The 17,921-nt window shown below is 51.8% G+C and overlaps 1 protein-coding gene across 4 annotated transcripts in view; it reads right to left on the bottom strand.

The window, feature by feature from the left end:
• AGAP3 (ArfGAP with GTPase domain, ankyrin repeat and PH domain 3) overlaps positions 1 to 17,921 on the bottom strand; it is a gene marked incomplete at both ends in the record, with an annotated part of 153,200 nt that overhangs the window by 21,033 nt on the left and 114,246 nt on the right. The window contains one exon of one of the 4 annotated variants that reach the window (XM_082310181.1): positions 1,054 to 1,205. The exons of 2 other annotated variants lie outside the window; for them this stretch is intronic. In XM_082310181.1, the coding sequence (XP_082166307.1) occupies positions 1,054 to 1,205 (152 nt within the window). Of the gene's footprint in view, positions 1 to 1,053; positions 1,228 to 17,921 lie in introns of all 4 variants that reach the window. One more of the 4 variants, XM_082310180.1, reaches the window with a different exon arrangement.

The following is a 17,921-nucleotide window of genomic DNA, read 5'->3' as shown; positions in this document are numbered from 1 at the left end:
GGAGCGGCGGCCCCCGCTTGCACCCCGCTTCCTCCAGCACTGGAGGAGCGGAGGCTGCCCTGCTGCACCCCATGTCCGAGGCGAGGGGCGGGGGGGCTGCCGGCACATTAATGCTCAGAGCTGCGCCCTTCCGCTCCCATCGCCTGCGCTGCCCCATCAGCAGTAACAGTCTGATTAATTCGCTTCCAGCAGGGAGCTGATGGGGCCAATGATGGAGCCGCTGCATCAGGCGCGCTGAAATTGATAGTTTTTCACAGTTACAAATGAGGAGCCTCCTCAGCTGCAAATGGCGCCCGCACAGTCGGACTCCGGTAATGATCATAAAGAGGCTCTCTTTAAACTGCAAAAGCCCCTGGGACCGAGCGGGGGGGCGGCTGCTGCGCTAATGAGAACTACAAGGGGCGAGCAGGCATGGAAATGGCTCCTCCACTCTTGATGTGCATTTAACTGCTTTTTTAGTGCGGCGGCAGAGCCAGGAACGAAGGAGTGATGAATGCAGCACAAAAGCATTTATTTTCCAATTCGGCAAAGTGGCTACGTTGGGAAATGTATGAATTATTTTAATTCACTCAACTGTCCTGAAACATCACAGAGAGCGAGTGAGCGTGGGGGGAGGGGGCGGGCTGCGCTCAGTGTGTGCTCCAGAGACAGGAATTACTCCTATTCGTTCAACTGCCCCAAAATCTGGGAGCTGGGGGTGCCGACGAGGAGCAGAGATGGGGGAAAGCAATGGTTACTCCTTGCACGGTGAGCCAAGAGTGGGGCAGGCGGAGGAGCGAGGTCAGAACAGTCCTGCTGTGGAGCAGGATCCCTTGGCTGGAGGGGGACTGCTTTACCGTGCCCGGCAGGAGAGCTTCTCCCCCCGGTTTGGACACTGCCAGCTGACCCTCACAAAGGTGGACAGTCCCAACAAGGCGCCAAAGGCTGTGTCCGACACCTGTGACCAAACTCTGGGCTCACAGCCACAGGACAGAGCTCAGGACTGCTCCATCACCAAAATAAACCTCCCCACCTGCTGCAGCTGAGGGGAGCGGGGTCGGAAGTGCTACTTACAGGGGTTAGGGCAGCTGCCAGGGATAGCCACAGCCTCGTTCCACTGGTCCGCGCTGGAGACGGAGTAGGAGCGCTGGTGCATGCCGTCTGGCTTTGAGCTGAAGCCCACCAGGTTGATGCCGCTGATGGAGCGCTCCGAGTGCAGGGAGGTACTGCTGGTTGAGTGGGGAGCACCTGCAAGAGAGACACGAATTTAGCACAGACCAACTGCTGCTCTGAAGCACGGTGGAAGAAGGAAAAGCCGTCCTGTACCTGATGCGACATGCCCCCAGGTGGTCCTGCACGAGGATAGGCAGTGCCAGTGCATCACCCGCAAAGGTGCTGAGAAAAGAGCACTGCCCAGCACACACCGCTTCTCAGAGGGACACCCAGCTTGACGCGTTTCAACGTAGCACCCCAGGATGTATAGCTAGGCGTCCTGGCACACAGCTTCCCCCTCCAGCCAGATTTTGCAGCTGGAGTTCATGGTCTGCTCACAGTCTTCACTATAGCCTCAGGCACCTGGACAAACACGAAGCCACCCCACAGCCAGTGTGCCCATCCTCACTCCTTCACTTCACTCCTTGTGTGTCCCTAGCAGGAAACACAACCATGTTGGAGGCACGAAGAGTGAATGGAAAATCACATGAAGGATGTCAAAGGGACGACCGGAGGAACAGATGTCTGTAAGGTGGGGATCGTGGGTGGAAAAGCCTCTTCCCACTAGCTGGCAACCCCCTGAGCTGAGCCCAGACCTTGAACCACCCAGGAAAGGAGTGTTTTTGGGACTAGAGGCCATCATAGAAGATAAGATTACTCAGAGATTCAAAATGGGTCAAGTGTTTCTGGATTACAAGAATATCCAAAATTTCCAGAATAGTAAACAGAGCAGCTCTGACAGGGAACAAAAATCTTGCTGTTCAAGGCTGCAGGCAATCTGTTAAGGAGGATGATGCTGCCCTAGAGGGATTACCCTACACCTGCCCACTACAAGCACTTTCCTATGCCTTCCCTTAGGGCATTCATCTCCAGCCACTGTAGAGCAAGTGCTCTGGGAGCTTGAGGGCGAGCAAAGGGTCCCTTTCCCTACTCTGAAGCCACCTTTCCTCCTTCCACACCCGGAGGCACAGATGCTGAGCTGGGACTCCCACACCAGCCCTTCTGGCCATGGATGAGGGCAGGGCCCATTGAACGGCTCCGGCTGCAGTGCTCCCAGCTGAGGAGATGTGCATCCACAGCCTGACCCATCTGCTTGCCCCCGCACCACCAGAGCCGACCACCCTGTGGGCACGCAAGGAGCTGGGCTAAGAGAAACCAAGGAAGTTGTTTCACAGGACTGGTATGTAAGTGGGATCCTTTCACAGAAGCAGGCTGGAGAGCAGATGGACACTTGCAGGAGCAGGTCCCCAGCTGGATCTGCTACAGCCAGGACAGCTCACCTGACTCTGTCTTCGCTGTGTGAAACCAGCCTCATTTTGCTCTCACAGAATCCCAGCATGGCCGAGGCTGGAAGGGACCTCTGGAGGTCGTCTGTCCAACCCCTGCTCGAGCAGGGCCACCCAGAGGCAGTTGCCCCAGAATGTGTCTGGATGGTTTGTGAGTATCTCTAAGGAGGGAGACTGCACAACCTTGCTGGGCAACCTATTCCAGTGCTCAGCCACCCTCCACAAAGAGCAGAGCCCTGTAAAATCCCATGTGGAGCCCCAGATTTTGTGCATAAAGTTACATTTCTGTCCCTGCTGTTTCCACGAAAGCCTAAGAAATGCGATTTGAAGGTCACTGGTGCCTGAGCGCTGCCTGAGGCTGCAGAGTGCCTGAAACAACAGCTCAAGAAGCCCAAATCCACGCCCTACAAAAGGTGGATCCAAGGCGAGTGCACCAGGTATGCCTGCCATCCACGAGCACCTTTCATTCGCTGCCAGCATGGAGGTGCCTCCCACCCTCCTCTTCTGTGTACCCACTGTGCACCAAAAATCCCCTTTCCCTGCTGCACTGCATGGGGACCATCCGTAAGCCTTGCCTGCAGATCCTGCCTGCCCCGGCAGCGCCCATGCAGAGCTCACAGGGCCGCGGTGCCCTGTAACCCCGAGCCGCCAGGGCCCCTGCCCGCGGGGCAGGAGTGGCAGAGATGCCGGCTCGTCTGCCTCCAGCCCGGCTGCCGCACGCTCCCCCTCCCTCCCCTTGTTCAGCGCCACAGAAACACGTGTAAAACCATGACACTGACTTTGCCTCTAATTAGCCCTTAATTTACAAGACACACTCGGAAGGGTAATTAGCTGGCGCTCCGCTCCTGACTGCCGCATCCATCTCCTCTCGCCTCCTCGTGGGAGGGAGCCTGCTGCCACTGGAGCAGGGACAACGCTGCTCTCCCAGGACCGGGAAGAGCTGGGTCCTGGGAACCGCGCTGCCGGGCTGGGACAGGACAGGACGGGAGGGGACGGGATGGGACAGGACAGGACAGAATGGGATGGGACAGGACGGGCTGCCCCTGGAGCTCAGGCAGTGCCTGCTGGCCCCATGCCAGGCTGCGCACACAGCACGTGTCTATCACCACCGCCATGGAGGAGAGGGAGGCGAACAGCAGGAGTGCAGCATGCCTGGGAGAAGCTCCTCCAGCAGAGGGGAAAGTCCCGCAGAGCCCCAGGGTGCCCAGACTTGCCCCTTGCACCTCCACCCCAGCCACGCTGGGAGCCCCAGGCACATGCCCTTCCATCGCTCCTCCGAGGAGCAGCATGGGCTGCCACAAACGCCCAAGTGCCCCAGCCCTGACCAGAGCCAGGGACATGCCGCTCTGCCGTGGCCAAGGCACCCTCCAAACCTGCCCCCAGTGATGGACCTCCTCGGTTTTGTGGCACCATGTGATGAGTGAGGCTGAGCAGCAGCAGTGAGTGCTGGCAGCAGGAAAGGAAGGCTGCTGTGGTCAGACTCGCAGAGCAGCAACCCCAGGTGCCTTGAGAGCCTGCCCCACAGCCCTGCTTGGCTTGCCGGCGGCCACCCTGGGAGCACACCACACTGCCAGGGCAGGTGGCCACAGCCGTGGTGTGACCTGCACCGGGCCTGCAGGACATCAAGCACGTGCAGAAGGAGACACGCTTGGGAAAGCTGCCGATGCGCTCAGAGCCTACATGGCACACCCACGGCGACCATCCGACCCCGCACATGCGCCTGGCACAAGCCTCGTGAATCCGACGCCTGCCTTGCCAGCAGCGCGTGCCATGAAGAAGCGGTACTAATTTGAAAATTTAATTTTGAAATGAAACAGTGCTGCTATGACTTCCAGGAACAGCTTCTATCAGCCTCCGCAGTCTCTCTGCACTTTACACCAGCTGCCTGGAGTCACCCAGCCGCAGAGAAATGTCTTCACAGCCCAGCCTCGCGCTTGGCTCACGGACCTCTCCGCTACACAACTCCAGCTTGTCCCAGGGATCTGCAGGGTGGTCCCAACAAGGCTAGAGCCTCAGGAATTGTATCCCTTTGGAAGTGACACCACTGCCAGCTGCTGGATATGTTCCCTTTAAATTAGGCAAGCAAAGTGAAAGGTGAATAAAAGGCTACATGTAAAATACTAACTGCCTCTCTGAGCCAAAGCCTCCAGGAACTGAACTCTCCCTGACCCTGCCTACAGTCCCTCAAGCAAAGCTCTCCCACTCACTGTTTCCTCAAGACCCAAAAAAAAGAGATTCATGTAGACATGTTAGTGTGATCTCACCAGCAGGCAAGGGTTTGTGATGCCTTTTTAAGTAAAGCCTAACTGATGACATGGCAGTAAATGGAAAATGACCTAAAAACAGAACATCATTTTTCCAGGCGTGGAGTGTGGCAGCCTGGCCACTTCAGTAAAACACTTGAATCAAAGCAAACTGGAAATTCTTCCTTATGGTGCAGATGCACAGAGAACTGGATAAAGGTGAGTTAGCAAAACCAGGTACCATCAGTTGGGAAGGAGATCATTTGTGGAGTCACTCAAAGATCTTTGGATGAATCTTTGGACAAATTTAGTATTTTCAACAGCGATTTGGCAAAATAATACATGGGTTCTGGTGAAATTTCCTGGTGATATTAAGTTTGAAGCACTGCCAGTATTTTGGCGACGAAGATGCCATGCAGGAATAGATGGTTTTGAGAAGTGAGCTAACAAAACCACAACAAAATTTATTTAGTACAAAATGCAAAGACATGTACTATGGAATCAATGAGCCTCATTCAGAAAATCCTGGGTAAGTACGTACTGTTTTCCATGGGATTTGGATTCACCCCAATGACAAGAATGTCTGCACCTGGCTGGGGCTCCTAACTGGGAACACCAGAGGAGGCAGAATTCTGCCAAGTATTGCCTCGTCACAGCATCACCAAACCACGCCACCAGTAAGGCTGGAAAGTCGAATGCAATCCCATGTGTGCACGATGAGGTTAAGTCAAATGTGATCCCACGTGTGCAAGATGAGGTTAAATGTCTTGCGTAACTGGGAAGCACGCACACTTTCTGCACAAAGCTGGTATGAAACCTCACCTAGATCCTCGTGCACAACCTACCTTGAAAAAAACTAATTCAAGGTGGAACGGGTACAGAAAACAAAGGTGACTTTCCATTCCTACTAATCCTAGTGGCCTACCTGCCCACATCCTACAGCCTGCCACCTGAACTACTGCAGACTGCCAGTAATAGCAACACAAAGTGTATGGACATGCAAAGGCACACACTTTTTTAATAGGAGTAAAATAGAAATACCGACATCCTTGACAACTTCATTCAGGAAAGGACTACTTCCTTCTCTTGTCTGAACATCCAATAACCTGACCAGCACTGAAGAAACCAAGCTGTGACACATCAGCTCTACCTCCTACCACCAGCATCCAACACCCACTTCTGAGCAAGCTCCCGGTGAAGCCAGATGTCTCCTTGATGCACGTCCTGGGTGCTGAGCGTCTGCAGTCTGGCCAGGGCATGGAAGAGAGACGGCTTCAGCGGAACGGATGGATATGCTCTGTGCACCAGCAGACAAAGGACAGATACCAGTGATCATGGTCCTGGGCCAATGTCTTTGCTGCATTCGATGCTGTCAACCCAGGAATACTGCCGTTTCAACCCGAGAAAGGGGACGGGGTCCTGAAGGCTCATCCTCCTTTGGCCAATGCACACAACAGACTGCAACACAAAGATGTCTTCACAGCCTCAGACCCCTGCCTGGTGATAACTCAAAGGAAGAGCTGTCTCTTGCTGTATTTATTCAACATTAAAATGTGGCCAACAGGAGAATGGTCAGATGGCAGCTAAATTCTGCTCTGCCTGTGCTTCTGCACACCAACTACACTACTGCAGTCAGGATGGCTTGGTTGGACGTCATGATCAGAAGCTGTGCACGGCAAAGGGAGCTGGTAGCAGAGGAAACACTTTGAGAAGTTTGCAGCTCCCATGAAAACTGAAGACGCAGACTTCTGAACCAGTCGCTGCTGTCTGGAGTGAGCTTCACTCTCGGTTCCTTCGTTGGAGCTATGTTCTGGCACAGCCTAATTACTCATGGATGGGGTCATCATTTTTGCCTGAGCAGGAGAATGGGCCTCATCCTGTGGATACAGCTTGGCCTCAGTTCTTCAGGCTTCCATCGTTTCTCAGCTGGACTATCCCAACACGCTCTTTATCCGTGTATGAAGCCACCACTAGCACAGGCTGAGGCAGTGGTGGCAAGTGTTTTTAGAGAAGACAGGACACTGGCTGGATACCTCATCTCAGCTAAGACTGCTTGTATGTTCTTCTGCCTCCCAGAAACATGAAGGGACAGATCCCCGACCATCTGTACCCCATGACTTCCTCAAGGCCCTGCAGAGCTAAGGGAAGGGACAGACGATCGCCTGCAGTCATGTTTTTGCGAGGAGTCACTGACTGTCTGTCCCTACCTCAGCACTGCTCTCCTGGGGCAGACGGGTGGCTGCTACCAGGCCCTTGCAACATGGAAGAAACAGGGTTTGTTTGGGGGAACAGGGGTACGCTGAGTTTTAAAGAGGCACAAGCTGGACAGCAGTTTGGGAATTCCCCCTTGTTTTATGGCCAAGGACAGCACAGGTCTTTTCTCTGAAGTGCCAGGCCCTGCTCCAGCACAGGAAGAGGGACGCTGCCTCCACACTACGTTGCAGCAGAGATTGCTGGCCATATGGCATGAGATGGTGATGGGGGTCAGCCCAGGATCCCCAGTGAGGACACCCTGGCATGAAGGAAACCCTATTTTCTCTCGTACTGCAGTGGGCCAGTAGCACACTGCAGATTAATGCTATTCACTATCTGCCAAACCATGTCCCAAAGAGTCGTCAGTTACCACTATCCATGAACCAAAACTTTAAGGTATTTGCTGTCAACTGATCATCATTTATTCCAAATAAAAATTCGAATTACTGCAAGTCACCTTAGCGTACTGACTCTCAAGTACTCTGTTGGTGTATGCAGCCAGAGCACGTCTCAAAGCCTCCCCAAAAGCCGTGGGGGGGGGGCAGCCGCGGCTGCTCTGGACCCCAAGATGCTGCTCCTGCGCTGCGTGGAGCGGGCTGGACGGGTACCCACCTCCAGCTGGTGGGAAACTCCTCAGTTCTGAGAAACCAACTGGTTCTTGAGGGGAGGTGAGAGCCAATGAGCCCGGTTAAGCTGACTGCCTGTGAAATCCCTGCTGGTAAAGACATAATTCACCACTCTCCATCAATGGGTGGTCAGCTGCCGTGTACGCAGGAATGCAGCTGTCCTGGGAGCACCCTGCGGCTGCCTTTCCCAGAGCTGCCCCTACCCCCGGCGCAGGTCCAGAGCCAGAAGACTCTGTCAGGTTGGGTTTCTGAACCAAGCACTCCATGCTGTTTTGCTGGACACACTCAGTTCCTTCCTCTTGAACAATCCCTACCGGTAACGAGGCCAAAAAACACAGGCTAGGTCTTATCAACCAGAAGCACCAGGATGGGGACATGTCATTTGAAAGACATCAACTCCCAAATTCTCCTTGGGAGATGGCAACAACGCCGAGCACCAATACAGCCCCACAAGCATGGCGGGCCATGTTCTGGGACAACAGATGTCCTTCCTAGCTCTGCCAACAGCGAATGTCCGTGTGAAATCACTGATCCAAACCACAGGCAACTGAGGTTTCCCAGCCCTGCTTCTTAGCAAGGCTGTCAGGATCTGCCAGCTTGCACACAGTGGGAACCATTGCCTTTCACTGGGCCTCACAGATGCTCTGACACAGGGAAATCTCCCTACTTTCTTAGCACTGCATTTGGAGAGCACATTTTTGGACATATGCACATGGTGAGTGACTACGTAACACACTAGCTCCTACCAATGCAAATCTGTGGTGGGTACGAACCGCCAGGAGAAACAGCTCTGCGTAGTCCAGACATCTCTGGGAGGACCAAAAAAACAAGCTGCCTGCAGAAGGACGGGAAGAGCTGACCATGACACGGTTACCATTTTATACTCCCATCTCCCAACCAAAACTCAGGGGCACATGAGATAAACCAAGGAAAGTCAAGCTGACACACCACACCAGACTCATCTCTGGTTCAGGTGGTGGCTGCCTACATACAGTTAGCAGGATCCCAGCAAACCGGAGGAGCCTGCGAACAGGTACGGCAGCGACGTCTGCCCCACAAAACTCTCAGGCACCAAGAGCACGCCAACAGCCTGGGAGCCGCAGGCAGCCGCAGCTCCTCAGTGCTTCTCCAGCCTGAGCTCTGCCCGAACCAAGGAGCCACGCAGAGCTCGTGGAGCCTGCTGGAGCACGCCTTGTCTGCTCACCACGCAGCTTCCCCGCCAAGGAAGGGTGGCCAGAGTTGCGTGGGGAAGAGGCAAATCTGCCAGGAGAGCAAGTGACGGCACACCTGGAGAGGGGGTCAGAAGCAGCCAGAAGGAGCCCTCTGATTGTCTGATCTTTTCTGTATAGTACAAAATTACACCATAGGTCTTCCACTAATTTACTCCTGTCTGAACTACAACGTATCTTTTAGAAAATCTTCTAATCTTGATTAGAATATTGTCAGTGACAGAGAAATCACAGCAACTCTTGATAAGTAGTTCCAGCGGTTAATTACCCTCACTGTTGAAATCTGCACCTTATTTCTAGTCTGAATTGTCTTGCTTCAGCTACCAGTCATTGAATCTTGGTATATTTTTATCTGATAAAGAGCTCTCTATTACCAAATTTTTGCTCCTATATAGGTATTTACAGATGGTGTTGAAATAATCTCTTAACCCCTTCTCCGATAAACCAAACAAATAGAGCTCCTTGAATCTCACTACGAGGTGCATTTTGCAAGCATTTCATTGTTTTTACAACTATTCTCTGAGCCCTTCCCATTCCATTGGTTTCATTCTCATGCTGTGGACACATGAAATCCATGAACTTCAGCCCTCTCCATCCCAAAACTGACAGTCACCATCAACACTTCACAAAGACCTTGACCACATCTTCTAGAATTCCTGAATTAAATAATTCAGACTTGCTGATTCAAACATGTCTCAATCTCCTACCTGCTGTTTAATATGCTTCCTAATTACAGTTGGAATATGAAGAATTCATCATTCTATGATAAGATACATCATCTTACCTCTTCCCAGACACCAAACAGAAGTGTTCATGGAACACTTCTTTATTTTTTTTCTTTATTAACCATTCTACTATTTCCTTACAGTAATGAATGAACGCTGGGTTTAGGATTCATTAGTACCTAATGAACTTGAAAAAAACCTTTTCACTGTCTTTACCTCTGCTGGTTACTTTTTCTGTATCCCCTTGAACACCCATGGTAATGTAGGCTCTTGAAACTAGCCAAGACGGGGGAAGGTGAGCTGGGAAACAAGCTTCAGATACTAAATCCATCACTTTTATTTGTATATGTAGACTCTGCATGGAACATGTGAAAGTTGAAGATTAGGAACTTGGCAAGATGTATGAACAGTGACTATTCTCATGATTCACAGGCTAAAAATACTGTGTTACAGGGATCAAGATGCTGTGGACAAGGCAGCCACTTCAGCAGAAGCTCACCAAGTAGAAGGCACAAGAGGAGTGTAAAGTCAAGACACACCGAGTGGCGGTAAAGGAGACCCCGCTGCATTTCCACACTGCACCACTGAGACCAGAACAGAAAAAAGCACCGGGGAGGACACAGGAGCTGCTTCGAGCTCAACATCTGGATCTGTGTTGGAGGAGGAACCAAGATGAAAGATTTGTCTTTTTTTTTGCAAGTAAAGCAGCTATGAAAGAGGAGGAAAGAGAAGTTTCCCTCTAGAAGGGCAGCAGAGATGACAGACTCGGGCAGAAGTCCGCACACTAGGAAGCTCTCAGATGCGGCAGGCAGCGTCGGTCGTCCCATCAGCTGAGGCACCGATGTCCCTATGGAGAAAGGCGGCGTACTCAGCAGCTGCGGTGTGCTGGTATTCTTATCTCATTGGCGACTTTGTTTCTAAGTTCTTAACAGCATAATGTGCTAAACGTATTTATCTTCTTCCCTAAATTTGACTGGTGCTAAGCATGGCCTGGGGAAGCTGGGCAGGCACAAGGTGCACGACTTCTCCGCGAGCAATGAACCCAGATAAAACAGCGAAACAAACCCTTTGTGCAGCTGTAACTAGAGCAAGTCTGGGAACGTCAGGAGCTGGAATGCTGCCCACAAAGCCAAAAGGGTCACTTTGAGGGCTGCTCATAATTAATCACTCACGGCGGATGTTAGTCTGCAGAGCTCTGGCAAAGGGCTAAATGGCAGAGAGAGCCTCTACCCATGGTTCCAGCTGGCCATGCAGGACCACACTGGTGTTACCAACCATCTACCTACTGGAGCTTTCAACTTCTGCGCAATACTTACTGATTATTTTATTATGTGGCTGCTATTTTTACTGCCTTTTATATACATACAGATACAGATACACAGATGTACAAAATACGTTAGCACAATACAGCTTGCTCCCCTCCACTTTCTTTTGTTCCTGTGCATTCTTTGCTATCTGGATTGGGAGAGAATGAACAGTTTACATCTCCTCTTAACCCAGATTAATACATTTTTAAGCAGTGCAATCTTCCTTTTGATTTTAACTTTTTGGTATCCAGTAAAATGTTCTTTAAAAACTCCTAATTATGCTTCACTTTTTTTTTCTGTTTAAGTTCTTTCTCCCAAATGATCTGGCTCATAATTGCTTTCAGCTTTGTGAAATTGGCTTGGATATATATTTTTGTGTGCGTGTGTCTGTGCGTGCGTGTGTGTTTAATGCTCTTTATTTCTGACTTGAATTTTACTCCGCCTGAACACCAGCACAATGAAGTCAAGGTTACTTTTGCCTAAGCCACTACTAAATTTTAGTTTTGTGATTCATTCTCCCCATCTGCTTAGATGAGGGTAACTATGGCATTCTCCATGGGCTGCGTTGCTGCTTTGACCCAGTAGGATTCAGAAAGTGTAAGGAAGCTTTATTGTCACTTGGCTAAGTCCTCCAGTGAGTATCACCATGATAATGTAATTTACTCTCCAACATGTTACAGTGAAATACTTCAGAAACTGTTTCTGAGACACGCAGACCGAAGTGCTGGGAATGAGCAGGGAGGAGTGGATGAAGGAAAAATGGTCCTTGTTTCAGATCTCTCTCCTGGTCTGTTAACGCGACCAGAGGTGTCACTTACAGTCTCTGTAAAACCTGAAATCATAAGCTGCAGAAAATGTACATGTAATACTGTTTAAAATACAAACCAGAAAAGAAACCGTGCAGCTGAAAAGTCCAAAAGAGATCACCAAGACGGTGGTGGGAGAGAGGAGACGCTCACGACAGGTTGCAACGATACGAATTGCCATTTGCACTTACAGTCAGAAGCAGGAAGCCGAGTCTAATACGAAATTGCAGGAAGGAAGGAAGCAGACCCAGGACTTTCTGGGTGTTGTGGTTTAACCCTCTTAATTAACTCTATCCCAGCTGAAACCAGGACACTGGGTTTGCTGCAGAAGCGTGGACCTGGACAAGTATTGCAGCGAATGATGAAAAACCAGCATTTGCACACAGCTCACGAACGCTAGCAACTGAAAAGGCCATTCAGCTTACGCTAGAATTGTATTATATTTTCTTACATAACTTCCGTTTCTAAAGCTAATCACTCCCAACATGTTTTATCCACCCCTGCTCGCTTTGTCCACAGAGGCCGCCTGGCACACAGCAACACAGCCACCCAGCGTGCACAATACCAAGCGAGACCGCGGATCAGCTTGAAGTTCTGCACAGGTCCCCTAGGAGGGGACAGAGCAAGCACTGCTCCTGCCAGGACCAAACAGCCAAAATACACCCCGTGGCTCGGGGCAGGTCCTGAACAACAAGAAGATTCAGTCATATGAAAAACTCTATTGGGAGCAAGCCTGGAACAGGATGACTCTATCCCTCCTCTGCTAGCAATGGGCTTTTGCACCTTCCTCTGGGACACCTCACTGTCCAGCAACAGAATGAAGACCCCAGCCACCGAACCGCGTGCCCGTAGTGCAGAGCAGCAGAGAGGCCAGGAAGGAGGACTCAGGACAGGAGTGGCAGCCTGCACTCAAGGAGGGGTGAGCCAGCAGGGAGACAGGGTGGCAGCAGAAAGGGCGTGAGTTTGTTGCCTGCAAAAGGTTGCTCCCCTGCCCCTCTCCTTTTGCAGCACAAGCGCCGTCTGTATGGAAGCGGAAGCATGGTTTTCTGGAAAAGATCCTCAGTCCACCCCAGGAGAATACCAGCTACCCTGTCGCCCCAGTCTTCCTTGGCAATGTGGGGCAAGTTATTTATCCTGAGATTTTCACAGGTGGCTACTAATTATACCCTCTTCATTTTTCCAGGTGCCCTGTGCAAGACACCCAGAGCCAGATGTTCAGAAATGCAGGATGCTTATAACTACAACTGCAGCCGATGGGTCTGGCTTGCTGCCCCTGTGCGACGAAGCTGCGTGCCCATCTGGCTTTCCTCGGCACTTCCCGGTAAGGGCTCCGATCATCACAGCGTTTTGTCTGCCTTGTTCTTCTCTCCTCTCTGTTCCTCTCCTCCTCACTTTCTCTGAGGCCTTTTTCCTTGCTCAGCCCTGCAATGCACAGGTCCTTTAGTGTTCTAGCAAGTAATAAGTGTATCAAGTCCCAGTAATTATCTCTAATTAGGGTTAGTGATTATACTGTTGGGTTGGAGAAAATCAATCTCTGGTTTCCCATCGGGGAGGGCAGAGGGAGTTGGGGTGGGGAGGGGAGCCGGCACTGGCAGCTCCCTCCTGTGCTCCAATTCCTCCTGCGAGCTTCTCCCTGCCCGCATGGCTCACGGTGCTGCTCACCCCGACGACCAGGAGCTCTGTGTGGGGGAGATGGGTTTGAGCGATGGCAACCAGGGCACATCCTCGCTGGTCTGGACAAGGGGCAGGGCAGCCCACCCCAGGGATGCACAGCAAAGCCAGGGCTGCGATGGCATCGCTGGGCCCAGCGTGGCTGGATGCTCTCACAACACTAGTGGCTACCTCCACAGACCAGGGCTGCACCTGCAGGTCGCTCTCATGGGGACACTGGGGCTCGTGCCCTGTGTCTAGAGGCAAGATGCAGTGTGGGGTGCTGGAGCTGCAGAGGCTGGGCTCCCCGGAGGGCAGCATGGAGCAGAGACCCGAGAAGGTTCCACATGTCCTCTGGGCACAGGGTTCGCCAGGCGAGGGCAGCCCACCTGAGCGATGCTCTGCAGTCTGAGCGAAGCCCGCGGTCGCAGGTACAGGTTGTACCCCAGCACGCCTATCCTGCATACTCTTGGAGAACGTGACTGCTGACCACGTGTGACCCACACCATTGCTCTGGTTGCAAGGGTAAAAAGTAGAAGGGCTGGATATACTGGAAGGCAGCTGTGGATGAGGGTGAAAACTGGAAGAGGAATAGCCAGAGCAGTCTGTCACACACCAGAGAAGCTGCCTTTTGAGAAAACTCACAATACAGCGTGTCCGTGATGCCCAGCCTACGAGTCTAGCGAGCTGAGTGCTCACACCTCCCAAGCAGCAAGGCTCTGGGTGCAGACATACAGAGTAGAGAGACGGGTGAGCAGCTCTCTAAAAGATGGGCAAAGACCGAACAGGTTCTGGACAGAAACGTCGGGCAACTGGCAGGTCAAAATGGAGAACAGCAGCCAGATTTCTGGCAAAGGAAGCCCGCAAGATCAGGTCTGAAGCAAGAAGGTGCTGCCTTTCTCCCCATGCTTGTACGGAACCCCGGCCACACGGCAGGAGCCGAAACCTCATTTTCATGGCTGGGTGACAGCTCCTATGGCTCCCAGGAACGGTGGGAGCAGGCAGCTCTGCTCCCAGGCACGATTCCTGGCTCATCGGCTCCATAGGGGAGTCATGCCCTGACAAGGGGAGCATGCGGCCCTTCTGGAAACTAAGCGGTAGATGAAGCTACTTAATGCGCTCAAGGTAGTTGGGTCATCACCTCTCTGAGAATGGCAGCATCTTTGCAAACATCTGCAAAGTCACCAGTGAAGCTGGAAAATGATTCAACAGTAATAGTTTTTCTGTATGACTGAATAGGCTACCAGTATTTTCACATAATAGCTCAAGTGCAGATAAAACGGTCTTCAGATGTAATGAGGACAGACTCTGGAGGAACGTAGACTGGCAGGCAAGGAGCTGCTATAGACTGTATACAGACCGTGGGTTTTTGTAAGGGATTTCATCTGAGTTGCTCCTTGCTGCTCTGCCTCACAGATACCCCCACGCCTCTCCTCTCTTGGCTGGTGCAAACACAATCCAATTTGCACAACTCAGTAACAACTTCGCATATTCACGCAGAGTCCAGGATATCTCAGCGGAGCAGCTCAGTGTGCCTTGCCACTTTACAACCAACAGATCAGCAGTTTCAGCTGATGTGCCACAGCATGCCCCAATTCAGACCTGCAGTGCTGGTATACACCTTTGCCACTCCAGATAAACCCCAAACACCTTAGCGTATCTGATTTCATCCCTGGTAGAAAGCATTTCCTTCCTCCCACAAGTGCAAACTCATTCTGGAAAAATCATTCCACTGCCTACCTACAGGCTAGAGTGAGTCAGCCAGCCATCTAAAGGGAGACAAAACTGTGATAAAACCTAAGGATGCAATATGTTGCAATACCATAAATACTGCTGCCACCGTGACATGGCACATCCCAATAACACCCTGTGATAGTGGCCTTGCTCTGCAGTTTAGGAAGCATGACGCAGTGCTGTACTTTGTCCCTGGGATCTGTGGGGAGGACACGGGAGCACGTCACAGTGCCAGTGCTGCAACGTCCCTCTGGGAAGCAGGAATGCTCTGCATAGCTATTCCTGTTGTACAGATGGGAAAACTGAGAGACCACGGGCGGCAGTTTGCCAGTCACCCCAGGAGTCCCTGACAAAACCAAAGAGACAACCTGAGTCTCCCAACTGCAATGGACCTGCACAACCCTGGAGCCTGACAGCTGGTGAGGTGGCAGTAGGATGGCCAGCCTGCGGAGACATGGCTGGCAAGCACCTCGCTCCTGGGGCTGGTATCTACTCGCATGTCCAGAGAGACCGTGTGGCCTTTATCGAAAGCTGGGGATGGGACGAAGTTCATGGGTTATCTGAAACATACAGAAAATTAACACTTTTATGGAGTATGGAATATTGCAAACGCCCGAAGATGCTGCAGGTAACTGAGTCCCTTGAGCAGGGAGAGGACGCTCATCCCGAAATCGTGTTTCCCACTTCGAGGTTGTGCAGGAACAGCCAACGGTGACTAACCCACAGCCACAGGTAAACTCCTCCAAACCAAGGGGTTAACCCTACATTAGCCAACTGACTACCCTGCCACGGGAGTCACTGGGAGAGGTCCTGCACTCAGAATGGGCGCACATGAGTGATTTGGGGGCGCAGAAAGGACTTGGATCAAGCAGACAGTGCCGTTTGCGCTCTGCCTCGTCACACAGCCCAGGCAGCGATGGCCAGGCAGCGCAGCCTCCGAGTCCAGCCTGCACCGACGTTTAGCTTAGGCCAGGCCGGCGCCTTTGGTTCATGTGCCTGAGCAGTCCCTGAGCACACAAAATGGATGAAATTAAACAAGAACACCTGCTGCAGCACTGCACCAAATATGCTCCAACCACTCCAGGATGTCCAGTTCCCTGGACCAGGCTGGAACTGGACTGCAGTACGCTCCCTGCACCCCTGGCAACGGGTACAGTGCAGCTGCACGCCTTCACCCACCGCTGCTCGAAAAATCCCATCCCCTTGGTCTACAGTGGAAACAGCTCAGCACAGTGGGGTGGTGCCGACCAACAGCTCCACACAAGAGCCACCTCGTCCAGGCACAAAGGCGATCGCTGCACAGGTTGGTGCTTGCACATCTCCTGCCCACCTGAAGGACAGTGGGACGGAGATGAACTGGCAGACCTGGGGATAGCACGCACCTGAGGATGATGGGGATGATGATGATGAGTGAGGTGGTCTGTTATCTTTGGGACTTCTGAAAGATTTCTCGCAGAATCAAGGTGCCCAAAAGAACAATGCAGAAGGCAGCAGGGAAAGCAGGGGCAGTCCAAGGCTAAGGAGCAGAATATTTCCTTTGAGGCCCTGGGATCTAATCCATACACTGCTGCAAAATTCCCAGAACTACCATTCAAGTCACTTATACCAACAGTTATCAGAACCAGCCACCAATAACATGCTCCTCCTTTTCTGAGTGCCCAGGTGGAGACTCTGAGGACTGATAAACAGGAGCTCACTGCTCACAGCTACACTTTAAAAGGACTAAAAAAAGGCTAACTTCTTGGGAAAGAAAAAGCAATTCTTAGGCTCTAAACTGGGGGCACATAGTTAGTGGATGCTTTTGACAATTTTGGCTTTATCTTCTCTTTGCCTCAGTTTTCCTTCTATAGAAAGAAATAACAGTAGCTGAGAGAACAGAGTTAGAACGCTTGGAAACATGAAATTCATCGTAACTCTAGCATACGCCTAGCAAATATCACCTCAAGCTGATCCAGCACATCTCGGTCCTTCAGGCTTCTGTCCGCCACAAGAACTGGGCACCAAGGTTTGCTGGAACTGCCCGGCCTCGTGTCATCCCTTCGTGCTCCTGATGCGCTCCTCCTCTCCCCAGGAAGTCCCAACAACTTCTCGCTTCTGCTCAAGGCAAAGCATTGAATGCAATGGCTCCAACCTCACATTCTGGCCTGTATAGGAACAGTGTGGCCAGCAGGACCAGGGAGGTGATGGTGCCCCTGTACTGGACACTGGTGAGGCCGCACCTCGAGTACTGTGTTCAGTTCTGGGCCCCTCACTACAAGAAGGACACGGAGGGGCTGGAGTGTGTCCAGAGGAGGGCAACGAAGTTGGTGAAGGGTCTGGAGCACAAGTCTTGTGAGGAGCGGCTGAGGGAGCTGGGGTTGTTTGGTCTGGAGAAGAGGAGGCTGAGGGGAGACCTTATTGCTCTCTACAACTGCCTGAAAGGAGGTTGTAGCGAGGTGGGGGTCGGTCTCTTCTCCTTAGTAACGAGTGATAGAACGAGAGGAAACGGCCTCAAGCTGCGCCAGGGGAGGTTTAGGTTAGATATTAGGAAAAACTTCTTCACCGAGACGGTGGTCAAGCATTGGAACAGGCTGCCCAGGGAAGTGGTTGAGTCTCCATCCCTGGAGGTATTTAAAGAACGGATAGATGTGGTGCTTGAGGACATGGTATAGATGGACTTGGCAGTGATAGGTTGACGGTTGGACTCGATGATCTTAAGGGTCTTTTCCAACCTTGACGATTCTATGATTCTATGCTTTGGATTCATCCTCCTACTTCAGGCAGCCAGATAAACATTCGCAAGATGTTACCGTATGAATGTTATAGTGAATTTATAATATTCATAATATACATATGAGTTTGCAGTATTTTATACATGATTCATGATGCAAA

The sequence above is a fragment of the Platalea leucorodia genome, assembly GCF_965183815.1.
Source record: "Platalea leucorodia genome assembly, chromosome: 1".
In the NCBI taxonomy this organism is placed as follows: domain Eukaryota; kingdom Metazoa; phylum Chordata; class Aves; order Pelecaniformes; family Threskiornithidae; genus Platalea; species Platalea leucorodia.
Note: the sequence above shows the minus strand (reverse complement) of the source record. Positions and strands in the feature narration are given on the sequence as shown.